This window comes from Periophthalmus magnuspinnatus, chromosome 10 (assembly GCF_009829125.3).
Source record: "Periophthalmus magnuspinnatus isolate fPerMag1 chromosome 10, fPerMag1.2.pri, whole genome shotgun sequence".
Taxonomy (NCBI): Eukaryota; Metazoa; Chordata; class Actinopteri; order Gobiiformes; family Gobiidae; genus Periophthalmus; species Periophthalmus magnuspinnatus.
The window spans coordinates 16,231,248-16,249,371 of record NC_047135.1 but is presented as its reverse complement, the minus strand read 5'-3'; the positions used below and the strand labels follow the sequence as shown (position 1 = coordinate 16,249,371).

The following is an 18,124-nucleotide window of genomic DNA, read 5'->3' as shown; positions in this document are numbered from 1 at the left end:
CATGTATAAGGTATCAGACAAGTTGCACAAAAGTAGAGCCACAAGCTAGCGAAAATGAGCCAAAAACAAGTCTTTGGAGAAGTTGTTGTTTGCAGAGGAAAGGAAAAGGCCAACTGAGGAGCCAGAAGAGAAGCCTACGACCTCCAAGAAAAAGAAAGCTAAATTTAACAGACAACACCAGGAGTCCTACTTAAAATATGGGTTTGTCACTACAGGTGCCTTTCACCTGCAGAGACCGCTCTGCGTAATATGCGGGAAAAGTGAACGAGGCAATGAAAACTTCAAAACGTCTTCAGCACATGGAGACTAAATACCCTGGATTAAAAGATAAGCCTTTAGAGTTTTTGGAAAGAAACTGCGGAGCAGACTGGACTCCTCGACGTCACTCCTCGATGGGACCACCTCATCGCAAAGAAACAAGAGCAGGGCTCCAGCAGTATAGTGACTTGTATTTTTTATGCACTTATTTTTGCCATATTTATCTGCCACGTGTTAGGGGTCCGGTCTAGGGGGGCAGACCCGAACAGAAGAAAATCCCTGAAAAACCAGGAAAAATAATGAGACGACAGGCAGTGAGCTTGGTTCTGTGCAGCCTCGCTTCATATTATGTTTAATGACAAATAATTCAAAATACACATTTTGACAATAGCATTCACCAATTACTTTCATGAAAATAAATCATTTTTACTAAAACAAAAACACATTCATATGCAAAATACCAGCATAATAAGTACTCGTACTTATAAAAATGTAAATCTGTATTACTTTATACATTTACTGAATTAAGTTTCTTACTTAAGCATATCTGAAATAATAATTTACTCTTTTAGAAGTCTGGCTAACACATTAACACAATTTTCTATTTACTATTAAACATTTACCAACTTTTACAAACATTCTTACTAATAAAACAAGTGCAAAAAGTGATTTCTTAACATTAACAATAAAGTCTTATTACACATGCTTGTCTCACATGGCCGTTCAAGTTTTAGAAGAGCAACGCCATTACAGAACCTCGTGTTCAATTCACGGTAACTTGCAGAAATGAAAGTGATTATTTCACGGTCTACTTTTATAAAAACTTACTTTTACATTGGCGCTAAACATCCTAAATAATATATACTATCATTGTATCCAGTTTTATGTGTGAACAACATTAAATTACCTGAAAAACCAGGAAAAATAATGAGACGACAGGCAGTGGGCTTGGTTCTGTGCAGCCTCGCTTCATATTATGAAAGAGGGTTGCACGAGACGCTCCAGGTAGGGTCGGACCGGAAGACCCGCTACATTTCACCGCCCCCTTGTGGCACTCTCCCAAAACATGAAAAAAATCTCAAATAAAACAAATCACATTAAAAATGTATAATAATTGAAGGATTTAGTATATTTTAAAGCAACAGGAGCCTCAAGTAAGTCTCTTTGTAAATAATCCAATAATGAATAACATAAAATGTGACTGCACATTTTGTGTGCGTCACACACGCGTAGATGGATGGTCTGTGAAAATAAAACCAACATTCTGGTCCATGGTGCAAAAAAGGTTGGGGACCCCTGTCATAAGCACACTATAGTTGTTTACACAAAGCGTAAAGGTAAAAAAAGGAAGAAAAAAACCCAAAGCAAAACAATATATACAGTGTTATCTTCATTTTAGATGTCAAAAAATATTTGCGGCTCCCAGTGTTTTGTTTTTTTTTTTTCTCGTGGAAACCGGGTCAGCAGAATAACAAGGATCTTTTTTTTTTTTTTTTACTTTTTACTTTTTACTTTTTTAATTTTTAATTGCTTTATTTTTTAATTTAATTTAATTTTTTCTCGTGGAAACTGGGTCAGCAGAATAACAAGGATCGTGATGTTGCCCGGTATGGCGCAGCCGGGGCCCCACCCTGGAGCTAGGCCTGGGGTTGGAGCTCGAATGCCTGGTGGCCAGGCCTTTGCCCACGGGGCCCGGCCGGGCTCAGCCCGAAAGGACGACGTGGGTCCGATCTCCTGTGGGCTCACCACCCGCAGAGGGTCTCATAGGGGTCGGGTGCAAAGAGGACTGGGCAGCAGCCGAAGACAGGTGTCTTGACGACCCAGTCCACAGATACAGCATCTGGCTGTAGCGACGTGGAATGTCACCTCGCTGGGGGGGAAGGAGCCTGAGCTCATGCAGGAGGTTGAGAAGTAGTTAGTTAGTTTATTCAGACACACACAGAAAATAAATAAAACATTGTCACAGTCACATAGAATTTGTTCATTGTGTCTGAAAGGCATAGGCTGAAGCAAAGCTTATTTATGCCTGCCTAATTCCACATCTAAAGAATAATATACAGTATACAACAAAAGAAATACATTTGTTTTTATATTCTTACAGTTACCTCTGGATTTATATTCGTATATATAATAATCATTAGTAGTCCTTTTTTATCCTGATCATAGGTGTTATTTTTAATCATCAAAATATTATTATTATTACTATTTTGTTTTCCTATTACATAATTCATATTATGTAGTAGACAAAGTTTATACTATGTTCTTTAATGTTCAGTTCAGTTGTCATAGTAACAGTTATACTATTGCTCTATATTTTTCTAGAATTTTTAATTTATACATTTTCTTAAATACTTTGATTGATGTGCAGCTTTTTAATTCATTGTCCAAACGATTCCATAAATTAACCCCTGTAACTGAGATGCACATAGATTTTTTTGTAGTTCTTGCCATGGTTGTTTGGAAGATGCCAGTTCCCCTCAGATTATAGCGACTCTCTCTAGGTCTAAACAGCTCCTGGATACAGTGTGGAAGCATGTGGTTATGGGCCTTATACATAACAACTGCTGTAACCAGATCATTTAGTTTTAATGTTTTTAGTTTAATAAAGAGTGGGTTGGTGGATGCATAATATTCTGCCTGATTGACGATCCTAATCGCTTTCTTTTGAAGTAAAAATAGAGGATTCATGTTGGATTTATAATTGTTCCCCCATATTTCCACACAATAATTAAGGTATGGAAGGAAAAGAGAACAATATAATATAAACAGTGATTTTTTATTTAAAATAGTTTTCATTTTACACATTACAGCAATTGTTTTTGATATTTTTGTTTTTACATTATTTATATGTACTTTCCAGCTTATTTTACTATCAATGGTTATACCTAAAAATTTAGTTTCATACACTCTTTCTATTTCTATATCATTAATTTTAATTTTAATTTGTTTGGAAATTTGTCTATTCCCAAAGAGTATATATTTGGTTTTACTTAAGTTAAGTGATAGTTTGTTAATATCAAACCATTTCTTTATTATTTTGAGCTCATTTTCCACTGTATCCAGAAGTTGATCTAAGTCTCTTCCTGAGCAGTACAGACTGGTATCATCTGCAAACAAAATGCACTTTAGGTTTTTCAATATGTCACATACATCATTTATATACATAATGAACAATTTTGGTCCCAAAATGGAACCTTGTGGAACTCCGTGTGTAATCGTCTTTTTATCTGAGTTAAAATTGTTCATATGCACATACTGATGTCGGTTACTAAGATAACTATTTAACCAGGTGAGTGCAGTGCCTCTGACACCATACCTTTCCATTTTTTTCAAGAGTATTTTATGGTCAATGGTGTCAAAGGCCTTGCTTAAGTCTATGAAAACTCCAACTGTGTATTGTTTGTTGTCCGTTGCTGTTACTATCTCTTCCACTAGTGCCATGACTGCCATCGAAGTGGACCTGTTTGATCGAAACCCATACTGATGGTTACTTAATAAGTTATTTTTCTCAATAAAACTATCAAGCCTTACTGCAAACAGTTTTTCTAATATTTTTGAAAATTGCGAGAGTAATGAGATGGGTCTATAATTAGTGAACAGGTGTCGGTCACCATTTTTGGCCCTCGCCACTCACGAAGTGATGGCGAGGGGCATTGTTCTTCCTGGGTTTCTTCTTCTTATTATTATTATTATTATTTTTCCGCCAAAAGGATCGCAGTTTTCACCCCCTGAACGTCGACGAAAAGTCCCACATATAGGTATAGGATCGACCGGCTCGGCGAAAAATTTCATAAAATTGGCATCGCGATAATGTCCGAAGCACACCGGCTCGACAGCGCCACCTAGAAATTTTGAGATTTTCAATTTAATAGGAAGGCCCGACTCAGATTTTGACGAAATTCGTACCAGTGATAGAGCTCATAGAGAGAAGCAAAAAATATAATTATAGCGCTGCCCTATGACAGACAGGAAGTCGGCCATTTTGGATCAAAAATTCGCCGCTTCATTCGCAGCGTGTTTTCAAAACGCTACTAGTCTCAGGTTTTTGGTCCAAATGAGCTCAGATTTCACATGCCACATCCAGACACATGGGTTTTCAAAAGTTATCCACGTTTTCTCCAAATTCCACACCGTTCGCCCGTACGCCGCCACCAAAATACGCCTTCGTTTCCTGTTTTTTCGATGTCCTCTCACGACCACAGGCATTGCCCTACAGAGCTCACATTCACATCACATATGCGAGATTGAGGCATGAATGGAATGCAATATTAATTTTAATCAAAATGAACACTATAGCGCCCCCTACCATAGGGGTGAAACGCAAACATTATCGGATTCCTACGAAATTCGGGGAATAAATTGGGGGCATGACGTGGACCAAAAAATAATATTACGGGCATAGGTTATTTTTCACACTTGGCCACCAGGGGCGCAAAGACTCCAAAAAAAATCATTTAAAAATGTCTGACACGCACATGCATTGGTCTACACAGCTCAAATTCACATAACACGTGTGATATGAGGGTATTAATAAAATGGATTATTAATTGTAATAAAAATGAACACTATAGCGCCCCCTACTATAGGGGTGAAACGCCAACATTATCGTATTCCTACGAAATTCGGGGAATAAATCAGTGGCATCAGAAGAAACAAAAAATTACATTATGGCCATGAGTCATTGTCCACGGTTGGCCACCAGGGGCGCAAATACTAAAAAAAAAATCATAAAAAAATTTCTGACACGCACATGCATTGTTCTAGACAGCTGAAATTCACATCACACATGTGATATCCGGGTATTAATAGAATGCACTATTAATTGTTATCTAAATGAACACTATAGCGCCCCCTACAGTATTGGTAAAATACACAACTTTGTCCGATTGGCATGAAACTTGGGGAGATAATTGTGAGCATTAAAAGGGTCAAAAAAGTCCATTACACCATACCTGTCTTATGTACGTGGTTGCTGGTGCAAAGCCACAGACCCCTCTCATATAGAGTCAGGGCCACACAGCTCAGGGCCACACTGCATATTAACATTGTTCTTCGTTTTTCCACCAAAACAATCGCATTTTTCACCCCCTGAACATTCACGAAAAGTCTCACATGGGGGTATAGAATCGACCGGCTCGGCAAAAAATTTCATAAAATTGGTGTCGGGAAAATGTCCCATGCCCCCTAACTCGACGGCGCCACCTAAAAATTCACCCCTATGGGAGAGGAGCCTGGTTTATTTAGGAAAACACACACAAAAAGCAGAACAGTGATAGAGAATGGGGGGCAAGCATAAAAATGAATTGAAGCACTGCTCTATGACAGACAGGAAGTCGGCCATTTTGGATAAAAAATTCGCCACTTCATTCGCAGCGTGTTTTCAAAACGCTACTAGTCTCAGGTTTTTGGTCCAAATGAGCTCAGATTTCACATGCCACATCCAGACACATGGGTTTTCAGAAGTTATCCACGTTTTCTCCGAATTCCACACCGTTCGCCCGTATGCCGCCACCGAAATACGCCTTCGTTTCCTGTTTTTTCAATGTCCTCTCACGACCACAGGCATTGCCCTACAGAGCTCACATTCACATCACATATGCGAGATTGGGGCATGAATGGAATGCAATATTAATTTTAATCAAAATGAACACTATAGCGCCCCCTACCATAGGGGTGAAACGCAAACATTATCGGATTCCTACGAAATTCGGGGAATAAATTGGGGGCATGACGTGCACCAAAAATTAATATTACGGGCATAGGTCATTTTTCACACTTGGCCACCAGGGGCGCAAAGACTCCAAAAAAAATCATTTAAAAATGTCTGACACGCACATGCATTGGTCTACACAGCTCAAATTCACATAACACGTGTGATATGAGGGTATTAATAAAATGGATTATTAATTGTAATAAAAATGAACACTATAGCGCCCCCTACTATAGGGGTGAAACGCCAACATTATCCTATTCCTACGAAATTCGGGGAATAAATCAGTGGCATCAGAAGAAACAAAAAATTACATTATGGCCATGAGTCATTGTCCACGGTTGGCCACCAGGGGCGCAAAAACTAAAAAAAAAATCATAAAAAAATTTCTGACACGCACATGCATTGTTCTAGACAGCTGAAATTCACATCACACATGTGATATCTGGGTATTAATAGAATGCACTATTAATTGTTATCTAAATGAACACTATAGCGCCCCCTACAGTATTGGTAAAATACACAACTTTGTCTGATTGGCATGAAACTTGGGGAGATAATTGTGAGCATTAAAAGGGTCAAAAAAGTCCATTACACCATACCTGTATTATGTACGTGGTTGCTGGTGCAAAGCCACAGACCCCTCTCATATAGAGTCAGGGCCACACAGCTCAGGGCCACACTGCATATTAACATTGTTCTTCGTTTTTCCGCCAAAACAATCACATTTTTCACCCCCTGAACATTCACGAAAAGTCTCACATGGGGGTATAGAATCGACCGGCTCGGCTAAAAATTTCATAAAATTGGTGTCGGGAAAATGTCCCATGCCCCCTGACTCGACGGCGCCACCTAAAAATTCACCCCTATGGGAGAGGAGCCTGGTTTATTTTGGAAAACACACACAAAAAGCAGAACAGTGATAGAGAATGGGGGGACAAGCATAAAAATGAATTGAAGCACTGCTCTATGACAGACAGGAAGTCGGCCATTTTGGATAAAAAATTCGCCACTTCATTCGCAGCGTGTTTTCAAAACGCTACTAGTCTCAGGTTTTTGGTCCAAATGAGCTCAGATTTCACATGCCACATCCAGACACATGGGTTTTCAGAAGTTATCCACGTTTTCTCCGAATTCCACACGGTTCGCCCGTATGCCGCCACCGAAATACGCCTTCGTTTCCTGTTTTTTCAATGTCCTCTCACGACCACAGGCATTGCCCTACAGAGCTCACATTCACATCACATATGCAAGATTGGGCCTTGAATGGAATGCAATATTAATTTTAATCAAAATGAACACTATAGCGCCCCCTACCATAGAGGTGAAATGCCAACATTATCCAATTCCTATGAAATTTGGGGCATCAATTCATGGTCTCAGAAGAAACAAAAAATTACATTAGGGCCATGGGTTATTTTCCACTGTTGGCCACCAGGGGCGCAATGAATTGAAAAGAAATTGGCACTAGGCACTTTGACTTGCATGTCTATGAATTATATCTACTCCTAGGTTTTTCATCCGAATTACATCAAACTCCACATACAGCATGTACATATGTCGATTGTCAATAATCATCCACGTTTTGGGGATATTCTTTATGGTTCATGAGTAGGATGCCCTCAAAATATGACTTCGTCATTGGATTTAAATTCCTACACGACTTTTCCTTAAGTGCAAATGAAACCTATCTAGTCCTAGGTTTTTCATCCAAATTTCCTCAAACTCCACATACAGCATGTACACATGATTATTGTCAATAATCATCCACGTTTTGGGGATATTCTTTCTGGTTTATGCACAGCACACTGTCAAAATATGACTGCTTTCCTGCATATTTGATTCCCTCTCACAGACACGTGGATCAGACTAAAAAGCTCAAATTCTAATCACTGATGCGGATTAAAACTGTGAATAGAGAACCATTATAAACATGTGGCCAGTGACCTCCATAGCGCCCCCTACTGTACAGGTAAAAAACTCAACTTTGTCCGATTGGCATGAAAGTTGGTGATATCATTGTGGACCTCAAAAGAGGCAAAAAAGTCCATTACACCATATCTGTATTGTGCACGAGGTTGCCGGTTCAACGCCGTGGACCTCCATTATAATGTGTTGGTCACACATATTTATATAGAAACTGTGTGAAGGGGGGCGGATTGCGGCCGTGGGGTAGCCGGGCGGGGAAAATAGTGCGTGGGGGCAGTGGCCGGCCCCGGGCGGTCGCATGGGGGGGCGGTCGCGCGGGGGGCGAGGGCCATCATCGCCGCTTGCGGCTTTAATTAAATATTGGAATTACCTTGGCCGTTTTCATTTTACTTGGGAAGATGCCGGTTGTAAAGGATTGATTACAGATGTAAGTAAAAGGTTTAACTATACAGTGTATGATGTCTTTAATCAATAACATATTTATATCAGAGCAGTCAGTAGATTTCTTATTTTTAAATGTTCTTACTATTTGTATAATTTCATCTTCGTGTACATTCCTTACAAACATAGAATTTGTATTTCGTTGAATAATCTCCTCATTTAACCCTTCCTTTTCTCTGGGCTCTATATACAGGCTAGATATAGTCGGGCTCACCTCCACGCACAGCTTGGGCTCTGGTTTGGCCCTCCACTTCTCTGGCGTTACCCATGGGGAGAGGCGGCGAGCTGGTGTGAGCTTGCTTATTGCCCCCCTACTCAACCGTCATGAGTTGGAGCTTACCCCGGTGAACGAGAGGGTGGTGCCCCTGCGCCTTCGGGTCAGAGACAGGTCTCTCACTGTTGTGTCGGCCTATGGGCCGAACAGCAGTACAGAGTAACTGGCCTACTTGGAGTCCCTGGGAGGGGTTCTAGACAGTGCACCTACTGGGGACTCCATTGTTCCACTGGGTGACTTCAATGCCCACGTGGGCAATGCCAGTGACACCTGGAGGAGCGTGATCGGGAAGAACGGCCTCCCTGATCTGAACCCGAGCGGTGTTTTGTTATTGGACGTCTGTGCTAATCACAGTTTGTCCATAACAAACACCATGTTCGAACACAAGGGTATCCATCAGTGCACATGGCACCAGGACACCCTAGGTCAGAGGTCGATGATCGACTTTGTCATCGTGTTATCTGACCTTCGGCCGCATGTCTTGGACACTCGGGTGAAAAGAGGGGCAGAGCTGTCAACCGATCACCACCTGGTTGTGAATTGGATCCGCTGGCAGAGAGGAAGCCGGACAGACATGGCAGGCCCAAGCATATCGTTAGGGTCTGTTGGGAACGTCTGGTGGAACCCTCTGTCAGCAGGGTCTTCAACTCACACCTCCGGGAGAGCTTCTCCCATATCCTGGGAGAGGTTGGAGACATGGAGTCCGAGTGGGCCACGTTTTCCACCTCCATTGTCGATGCGGCTGCATGTAGCTGTGGTCGCAAGGTCTCTGGTGCCTGTCGCGGTGGCAATCCCTTGCAGTCGCAGAGGCAAAAACTCGGTGCTAGGAGGAGTTCAGGGAGGCCATGGAGGAGGACTATCGGTCAGCCTTGAAGAAATTCTGGCAAACCGTTCGACACCTCAGGAGAGGGAAGCAGTGCTTCACCAACAGGGTGGAGAGCTACTGACCTCAACTGGGGACGTAGTTGGGCGGTGGAAAGAATACTTTGAGGATCTCCTCAATCCCACTGTCATGTCTTCCGAGGAGGAAGCAGAGTTTTAGGACTCAAGGGTGGACTCAACCATCACCCTGGCTGAAGTTACTGAGGTGGTTTTCGTCCTGGTCGTGGAACACTGGACCAGCTCTCTACTCTCCATCGGGTCCTCGAGGGTTCATGGGAGTTTGCCCAATCAGTTCACATGTGTTTTGTGGATCTGGAGAAGGCATTCGAACATGTCCCTCATGGTGTCCTTTGGGGGGTGCTTCAAGAGTATGGGGTCTGGGGCCCTTTGCTAAGGGCTGTCTGGTCCCTGTATGACCGGAGCAGGAGCTGTGTTTGCATTGCCGGCAGTAAGTCAGACCTGTTCCCAGTAAAGGTTGGACCCCACCAGGGCTGCCTTTTGTCACTGGTTCTGTTCATTATATTTATGGACCGAATTTCTAGGCGCAGCCAGGGGCCGGAGGGGATCTGGTTCGGAAACCACAGGATCTCATCTCTGTTGTTTGCAGATGATGTTGTCCTGATGGCTTCATCGAACCAGGACCTACAGCAGGCACTGGGGCAGTTTGCAGCCGAGTGTGAAGCGGCTGGGATGAAAAGCAGCTCCTCCAAATCCGAGGCCATGTCCTTGCCTCAAGTGGAGGAGTTCAAGTATCTCGGGGTCTTGTTCACGAGTGAGGGACGGATGGAGCGTGAGATTGACAGGCGGATCGGTGCAGCGTCTGCAGTGATGCGGTCGCTGTATCGTACCGTTGTGGTAAAGAAGGAGCTGAGCCAGAAGGCAAAGCTCTCAAATTACAGGTCAATCTACGTTCCTACCCTCACCTATGGTCATGAGCGCTGGGTAATGACCGAAAGGACAAGATCGCGGATACAAGCGGCCGAAATGAGTTTCCTCCGCAGGGTGGCTGGGCGCTCCCTAAGAGATAGGGTGAGGAGCTCAGTCACATGGGAGGAGCTTGAAGTAGAGCCGCTGCTCCTCCACGTCGAGAGGAGCCTGTTGAGGTGGCTCGGGCATCTATTCGAGATGCCTCCTGGACGCCTCCCTAGTGAGGTGTTCCGGGCACTTCCCCATTGGGAGGAGGCCCCGGGGAAGACTCAGGACACGCTGACACTATTCTATCAATAGTGAAGGAAAAAATTAAGAAATAAATAGATAAAAATTTAAGAAAGCTTGTACCTGGGGCCCCGATTTTGCTGCTAACTCGCTCCAACATTGTGAGCTGCGACTCCCATACTCATAGGTTCCTTCAGCAGCTCCTCATAAACAAATCGTAGCACTTTAGTGTTCTGGCAATTTTAAGATAATTTTTAACACATTTTATTAACTCGTGATTCTGCAAGCCAATGTGAACATTTGAATGTCTCATTATATGTCTGTCATAAATGTGTACTGAGGCCAAACCTGAAAACTGCAGCAAAACAAATCTACCTACGGCCCGGGTACAAATAAACTAGCCTGGACCTGAAGCGAGTGTCCAGCGGAGGGAGGCAGCGCTGCAGTGAGGATGAGTGTCCAGCAGAGGGTGGGGACTTGGGACCCAACCCGATACATATATATATATATATATATATATATATATATATATATATATATATATATATATATATATATATATATATATACACACACACACACACACATATATATCCTGGATTAGACTTGATTTGGTCCTAGTTTAATCCTGGCTCTGGATCTGACTTGATGTTTACAATCGCTCTCAGCAGAATTCTTTCCACCTACATCATCAAAACATTGTCTCTGTCGCTCCAGGTTTAGGTCCTGGTTCAGTCAACATTTAGACCTGTTTTAGTCCTGGTTTATACCTGGTTTAGTCCAGGTTTAGTCCTTATTTAGTAGTCTTTTAATTCAGATTCAGTCCTGATTTAGTCCTGGTTTAATCCAGATTTAAACCAGGTTTAGTACTGGTTTAGTCCTGGTTTAGTCCAGGTTTAGTGCAGGTTTTGTCCTGGTTTATTCCTGGTTTAGTCTAGGTTTAGTCCAGGTTTAGTCCAAGTTTAGTCGACTGTGTGGTCCTTGTTTAGTTCTGGTTCAATTCTGGTTTAGTCCCTCCCTCTCATAGATCCACTCTCCACTCAGTCCTGTCTGTGTCCCAGTCCTGCTTTGACCCTGGTCTGACAGCCTGGTAAATGGACCTGGTTTAGTCCTGGTTTAGTCCTGGTTTAGTCCTGGTTTAGTCCTGGTCTAAACCCAGAGTCTGGGTGAAACTTTAAACCAGTGGAAAAAGCGTCTTTAAAAATTCAGAAGTGGAATCAGAGCGGAGCTGAAAACTGGACGACAGACGCAGGACTATATTGCAAGACCACTCTACTACTACTACTATACATCAACTACTACTATTACTACTACTACTACTACTACTACTACTACTACTATTACTACTACTAATATTACTACTACTACTTTTACTACTAATACTTCAATACCACTGTAGGGCTCCTGCTATTACTGCAATACTACTACTACTGCTGCTGCTGCAACTACCACTGTAGTAGTACTACTACCTCCGCTTCTGCTGTGTTTCTGGTCCATGATCAGGTAAGTGGTTCATTTGGATTTCTCTCATAAGATCATAAGGAGTAGTAGTAGTAGTAGTAGGAGTAGGAGTAGCAGTAGTAGTAGCAGTTGCATTAGTAAAAGTAGTACTACTACTACTACTAGTAGTAGTAGTAGTAATAGTAGTAGTAGTTTGTCCTATAATTTAGTGTCTTCTGTATGTATAAATATATTTGAAGAATTAGTACTTTAGTACTTTAACTGTAGTACAAATACATATGTCTCTGGACTCTGTCACAGTGAAAGTTGCAAAGACCGGAATTTAATATTTACATTCTACAAAGTTTGGATCTAAACCAGGTCTAAACCAGGACTCAACCAAGTCTAAACCAGAACTAAAGCAGCTCTAAAACAGGTCTGAACCAGGGCTAAACCAGATCTAAACCAGATTTAAACCAAGCCTGAGCAAGGTCTAAACCAGGTCTAAACCAGGACTAAACCAGATCTAAACCAGGACTAAACCAGGTCTGAACCAGGTGTGAACCAGATCTAAATCACGTCTAAGTTACATCTGAACCAGGACAAAACCCGAAACAAACCAGAACTAAACCAGATCTAAACCAGGTCTAACCCAGGTCTAAAACAGGATTAATCAGATCTGAGCCAGGTCTAAACCAAGTGTAAATCAGATCTGAACCAGGACTAAACCAGGTCTAAACCAGGTCTAAACCAGGCCCAAACCAGGCCCTAAGCAGGACTAAACCAGGTCTAAAATAGGTCTAAACCAGGACTAAACCGAGACTAAATCAGGACTAAACTAAGTCTGAATCAGCACTGAACCAGGTATACACCAGGACTAACCTTATCTATACCAAGACTGAAACAGGTTTAAACCAGGTCTAAACCAAAACTAAAATAGGTCTGTCCTGGGTCTTGCAGGTTCTAACATGACGCAGCAGAGGGAGGACTGGAGGCGTCGAGGGAGTACTCCAGTCCGGACTACGGTCCAGGACCAAACCAAGACCTCGAAAGACCCAGATATAGACCGGGACTCAGATCAGGACTTGGATCAGGACTCAGCCCACAGTGGACCCTCAAGACCCCAGAGACCCCACAGAGTCCTGGTCCAGTCTGCCTCATACCAGCCTGGGGACTCACTCAGGTACAGGTCCCGCTGGCTCCAGGAGTTAGACCGAGATCTGGACTGGGATCTGGATCGGGATCTGGACCAAGATTCAGACCAGGATGGGTACCGCGTGGTTCTCATTGGGGACCATGATGTGGGAAAGTCCAGTCTGGCCTCAGTCTTTGCTGGAACCTCAGGACGAGACCAGGAAGAGAACCAAGGTCTGTGTCAGATACCCTCATGGCATCCAACACACAGGGATGCCCTCTTTGTGTGCCACATACCCTCACTGTATGTCAAATGCCTTCCCTGTGTGTCAGATGCCCTTCAGTTATGTCAGGTGTCATTCTTGTGTGTTTGTCAGATGCCCTGCCTGTGTGTCAGATTGGGTCAGATGCCCTCCCTGGGCCTCAGAGGTTGGGGGATATTTTGTTGTGTCTGCCTTTGTCTGACCTCTCTGTATCGATCCTGCGCTCTGATTGGCCCCAGGCTATGACTGACAGATGGTATTGATCAGTGTCAGCACAGTAATGGTGCCAGGAGGTGGGGCAAGTTGAGGGGGTGGGAGGGATCTGGCTTGGGGGCTCGGTCAGAATATGATCTTATAATCTTAGGCAAGATAAAAGGGCACTTTTCCATATGATTTTGCTCTGCAGGTGTAAGTTATATTAGGTGAGAGACCAATAAGAATATTGCAAAAATGACAGCCAGCACAAAATTCTCATTTGCTCATTGTTGTAGGCTCATTGTTGTAGCCTACTTCTCACCAAGAAAAATAGTTAGTTATTTATTTTTGACTATAACAACTGGCCTACTTTTATGGCATATTTGTCATTAATAAATACTGATCACCTGTGTTATTTTGTGTCAGTGGTTCCCAATGAATCTCACCCTCTGTTCCCTGCCTAGCACCACCCCTGCTGTACAGTGCACTGGTCGCAGCCTCTGCATGAGTTGCAGTATAAAACTCTTGTCCACACAACTAGACATGTGTTATGTTGCTTTTATTAAAAATTATGACCTTTTTACATCAGCTGTTTTGCTCATAGCATTGTGAATACGTGCCAAAAAAACCAAAAACTTAGGTGTTGTAGAACATGTTTATTGACTTTAAATTGTTCCTTTAATTTTTGAATTGGCCCTACGTGCTGTTAAGGTTAAGACACAAACAGATAGACCAGGCAGACACACATGAGAGAGCAATATGTTTCTGCCTTGTCTATTTGTATATTTGAGTTTTAAATTCTCAAATATAGTAGGCCTATATTTGAGTGTAAACAGCTTTTACACATCTACCTTTTTCATGGAGCAAATATTAAACCTAAAAAATATGTTGACCATGGGAAGCCAAAGAGGCAGGTGCTTGAGCACCACCTGGGCTCTATTTGTGCACGTCCCTGCTCACAAGATATTTACTCTCTGCGGTACAAATAAACACACTGAAGCTACGTTAGTTTTTACCTTCACATTCAACAAAGCAACATGTGCTCAGTGGAGAGGCTGTAGTTTGTCGTTGCTGCTCATTAGTGATAGGACTTTCGGCTCCTTTATGGAATCTGAATCTTTTGAATCTGTTCTCTTTTACTATTTATTTATATGACAAAAGCCAATGTGAAAATCTTGTGTTGGTTCAGTGTTATTTGCTTAAAATACATACAAATTGGAAAGAAAAAGATTAAGTTCTTTAAAAAATTAGATCTGGTTCCAACCGTTCACGTTAAGGAACTGTTCAAAAGAACCAACTCATTCATGAATGTCACATCACTACAGCTCATCTAAAACAAGTTAGTACACATCTAAACACTACTAATATTTCCCTACTGTTTCTTAGCTTTTGCAGTGGAACACATCTCCTAGTATGAACATAAAGTAAATCGGACTCCTCTGTTTCATGCATCAGTTTTCCGAGTATCAATTTCTCCAGGTGTGTTATCACGTTGAATCTCATAAATTCGACTCACGACACCTCAGTTGTTGTTGTGGGTTTACTGCATTTTGATAAATCTGATTAAATTGGACCAGACCAGTTATCCAGTTTTCATATGTGTGGACATAGTGAATGTGGTGACAAAACTCACACACATTCGCATCATGGGAATCTAACTTTTATGGGACAAAAAGCGGGTCCATGACATAAATCCTCAACAACATGGTTTAAAATTCAGATCTGGGTTCAAATAGGTTAAGGTTTAAATTAAGATTAGGTCAGACATGTGCAAACTACGGCCGGGGCCACGCACGGCCCTTTGGGTTTATTAATCCAGCACGAACATGACCGAATTATATTAAAATAGGTAAACCTCACAGCAGTAAAACTTGTATATATGTATGTATATATATAAAAAATAAAAAATAAAAAATTTCAAACTCAAGACATATATATGTTTTACTGGTGCACAAAATGCACCGTGCATTAACATCACTGTGTTCAAAGAATAAAACCAATACAACGCATGAACTCACAACAAATTACATACATACCTTTTCACAAAGACATGACCTTTTTTAATACTACCACACTAAAATGATTTAAATTTTTAACCTTATGTATTCCAATAATGAACTTATTGTATTTATGCATGCATGTGTGTGTAATGCATGTGTGTGTAATGTTTGTGTGTTACAGAGCAGACGTTTGAAAAGACTCTGACGGTGGATGGGGAAGATACCACCCTGAGAGTGATGGACACCTGGGACCCAAACAGAACTGTACGTACAATTCAAGTGCAACTCAAGTAACGCTGAAGTACTACTGAAGTACTACTGAAGTACTACTGAAGTACACTCAAGGTACTACTGAGGCACACTCAAGAATTCCTGAGAGGGTCTGGGCTCCAGAACACACCCTTCTCCAATACTTTACAAAGACGTGAGTCTGGTCACCGGTGAATCTCTGAGTTCAGATGGGTGTGATTGACAGGTGGATTAGCCAATCAGAGACACGATTTCTGCAGAATCACTGAGCTCCTTCATTTGATTGAAATAAACAAATCTGATTGGATGATCATGTTTTTGTTTTTTTTAACTTGAAACATGATGGAGGAGTGGGAACCAGCTGTACAGCTGTACTGTGTTACAGGTGCAGTTCCTGATTGGTGCTTTTACTACATGCACTGTGTACATGCTCTTGTACCTTGTTTCAGGAGCACTCTCTCAGTATGGTGTGTACTACGTACATACTCGTGTACTGTGTTACAGAAATAGTCCCTAAGTACCGCATGTACTCCATACATTTTGGTGTCCTGTGTTATAGGAGCAGTCCCTGAGTACTCCATGCACTGCGTACATTCTTGTGTACTCAGTGGCGGATCGCTGCACTTTTGAGGCGGCGGCGGAGCTCAGGATCACTGTGAGACGAGCGCGACAGAACGAGAGGGTGCCTATAATCATCGTGGGTAACAAGAGCGACCTTGTGAGGGCCAGAGAGGTCACTACACAAGGTACTACTACCACTACTACCACTACTACTACTACTACTACTACTACTACTACAAGAGCGACCTCATGAGGGTGCTCTTGTTGGGTTACTACACAATGTTACTACCATAAACTGTATATATAAATGGACATAGCTAACCTGCTGGGCTGCGCTTCTGGCTCCATTGACTCTGGCTCCTATTCATTTTACATTAGGAAACTGTGGCCCCTCTTTTCGTAAATGCTGCTGTCAGGCTCGTCATTTTGGTCTTAAAATGTTAGTATTGACCTACTGTACATTATCCTGGTGTTTTTAAAATTTCCTATTGTACCCATAACTCAAGATATGAACATTAATAAGAGACAAATCAGCTGTCTTCATGCCCCAAGTTCGCTCCCGCTAGCATTAGCAACAGATTTGACTGACACCGTTGCTAAGTTCCCGCCCCATGCTAAACCAGAGGTGCAGGTGACAAGGGGCATTACCTTCCACAACCTTGCTCCAGACTGGTTCTTTGAGCCTGGCTCCAAATTTTCCCGTAACTGCTTGTCTAGCTGAGCTTCATTTGACTGGAGATGAACGCTATGGGTGACGTCACACTCACTTAGCCCAATTCTTTATACAGTAAATGGTTCTTACACAATGTACTACCGATACTACTACTACTACTACTTCTACTACTACTGTAAGAGCAACCTGGCATGTGTTTATAGTACTATTTCTTATACATTTCTCTCTTTTTAAACAGATGACCTAGAGTGTTTTAAATTGTTTTTTCTTATATTTTTTGTGCTTTGTCTTACTTGCAGAGGGCCTGGCATGCGCGGTGGTGTTTGACTGCAAGTTCATCGAGACATCGGCGTCTCTGCACCATAACGTGTTGGAGCTGTTTGAGGGCGTGGTCAGGCAGATCCGGCTGCACCGCGACACTCAAGCTAACATGTTAATGCTTACGTTAACACCACGCTACAGTCACAAAAGGAAAGAGAGCCTGACCCAGAAGGCCCGAAGGCTCCTGCACCGGGTCATGTCCAACCAGCGGGTCAGTGTGAGAGCTCGGTCCAAGTCCTGCCACGACCTCGCTGTGCTCTGAGACCAACACCAGAACCAGGACCAAGACCAGGACTGAGACCGGGACCAAATGGAACCAGTGGATTGGTGTGAAAGCCTGGTCCAAGTCCTGCTACGACCGCACTATGCTCTGACTACAGACTGGGACTGCCACCACCACGCAGGACCAGGTTTGGACTAGGGATGCATAGATACTGATTATCGGCACCAATACTGAAAAATCTGCTGGGTCAGTTCCACAGTATTGGTTAAGTTGATATCCTGGCCGGATATCCTGATATCCTGTCATTGGATGTGATCAGTGGTGGAATGTAATGAAGTAAAAGTAAAAAAGAACTGTGTTTAATTAAAGATGAAGTTTAAATCTGTCAACGAAGTTTAAATCTGTCAACTGGATAG

The 18,124-nt window shown here is 42.5% G+C and overlaps 1 protein-coding gene across 1 annotated transcript; it reads left to right on the top strand.

Moving 5' to 3' along the window:
* The first annotated feature begins 13,057 nt into the window (after positions 1-13,057).
* On the top strand, positions 13,058-17,747 carry LOC117377302 (GTP-binding protein REM 1-like). The gene is made up of 4 exons (XM_055224675.1): positions 13,058-13,457; positions 15,863-15,960; positions 16,490-16,676; positions 17,464-17,747. Exons 1-4 carry the CDS (start codon positions 13,058-13,060, stop codon positions 17,745-17,747), a joined length of 969 nt encoding a protein of 322 aa, XP_055080650.1.
* The last annotated feature ends 377 nt before the right edge of the window (positions 17,748-18,124 follow it).

What these genes read in the sequence shown, in the direction of transcription:
- LOC117377302 (XM_055224675.1), top strand. Translation starts at nt 13,058, where the DNA reads ATGACGCAGCAGAGGGAGGACTGGAGGCGTCGAGGGAGTACTCCAGTC. An exon ending in AGACCAGGAAGAGAACCAAG is followed by an intron (nt 13,458 to 15,862) that starts GTCTGTGTCAGA and finishes TGTGTGTTACAG; the next exon opens with AGCAGACGTTTGAAAAGACT. An exon ending in GAACTGTACGTACAATTCAA is followed by an intron (nt 15,961 to 16,489) that starts GTGCAACTCAAG and finishes CCTGTGTTATAG; the next exon opens with GAGCAGTCCCTGAGTACTCC.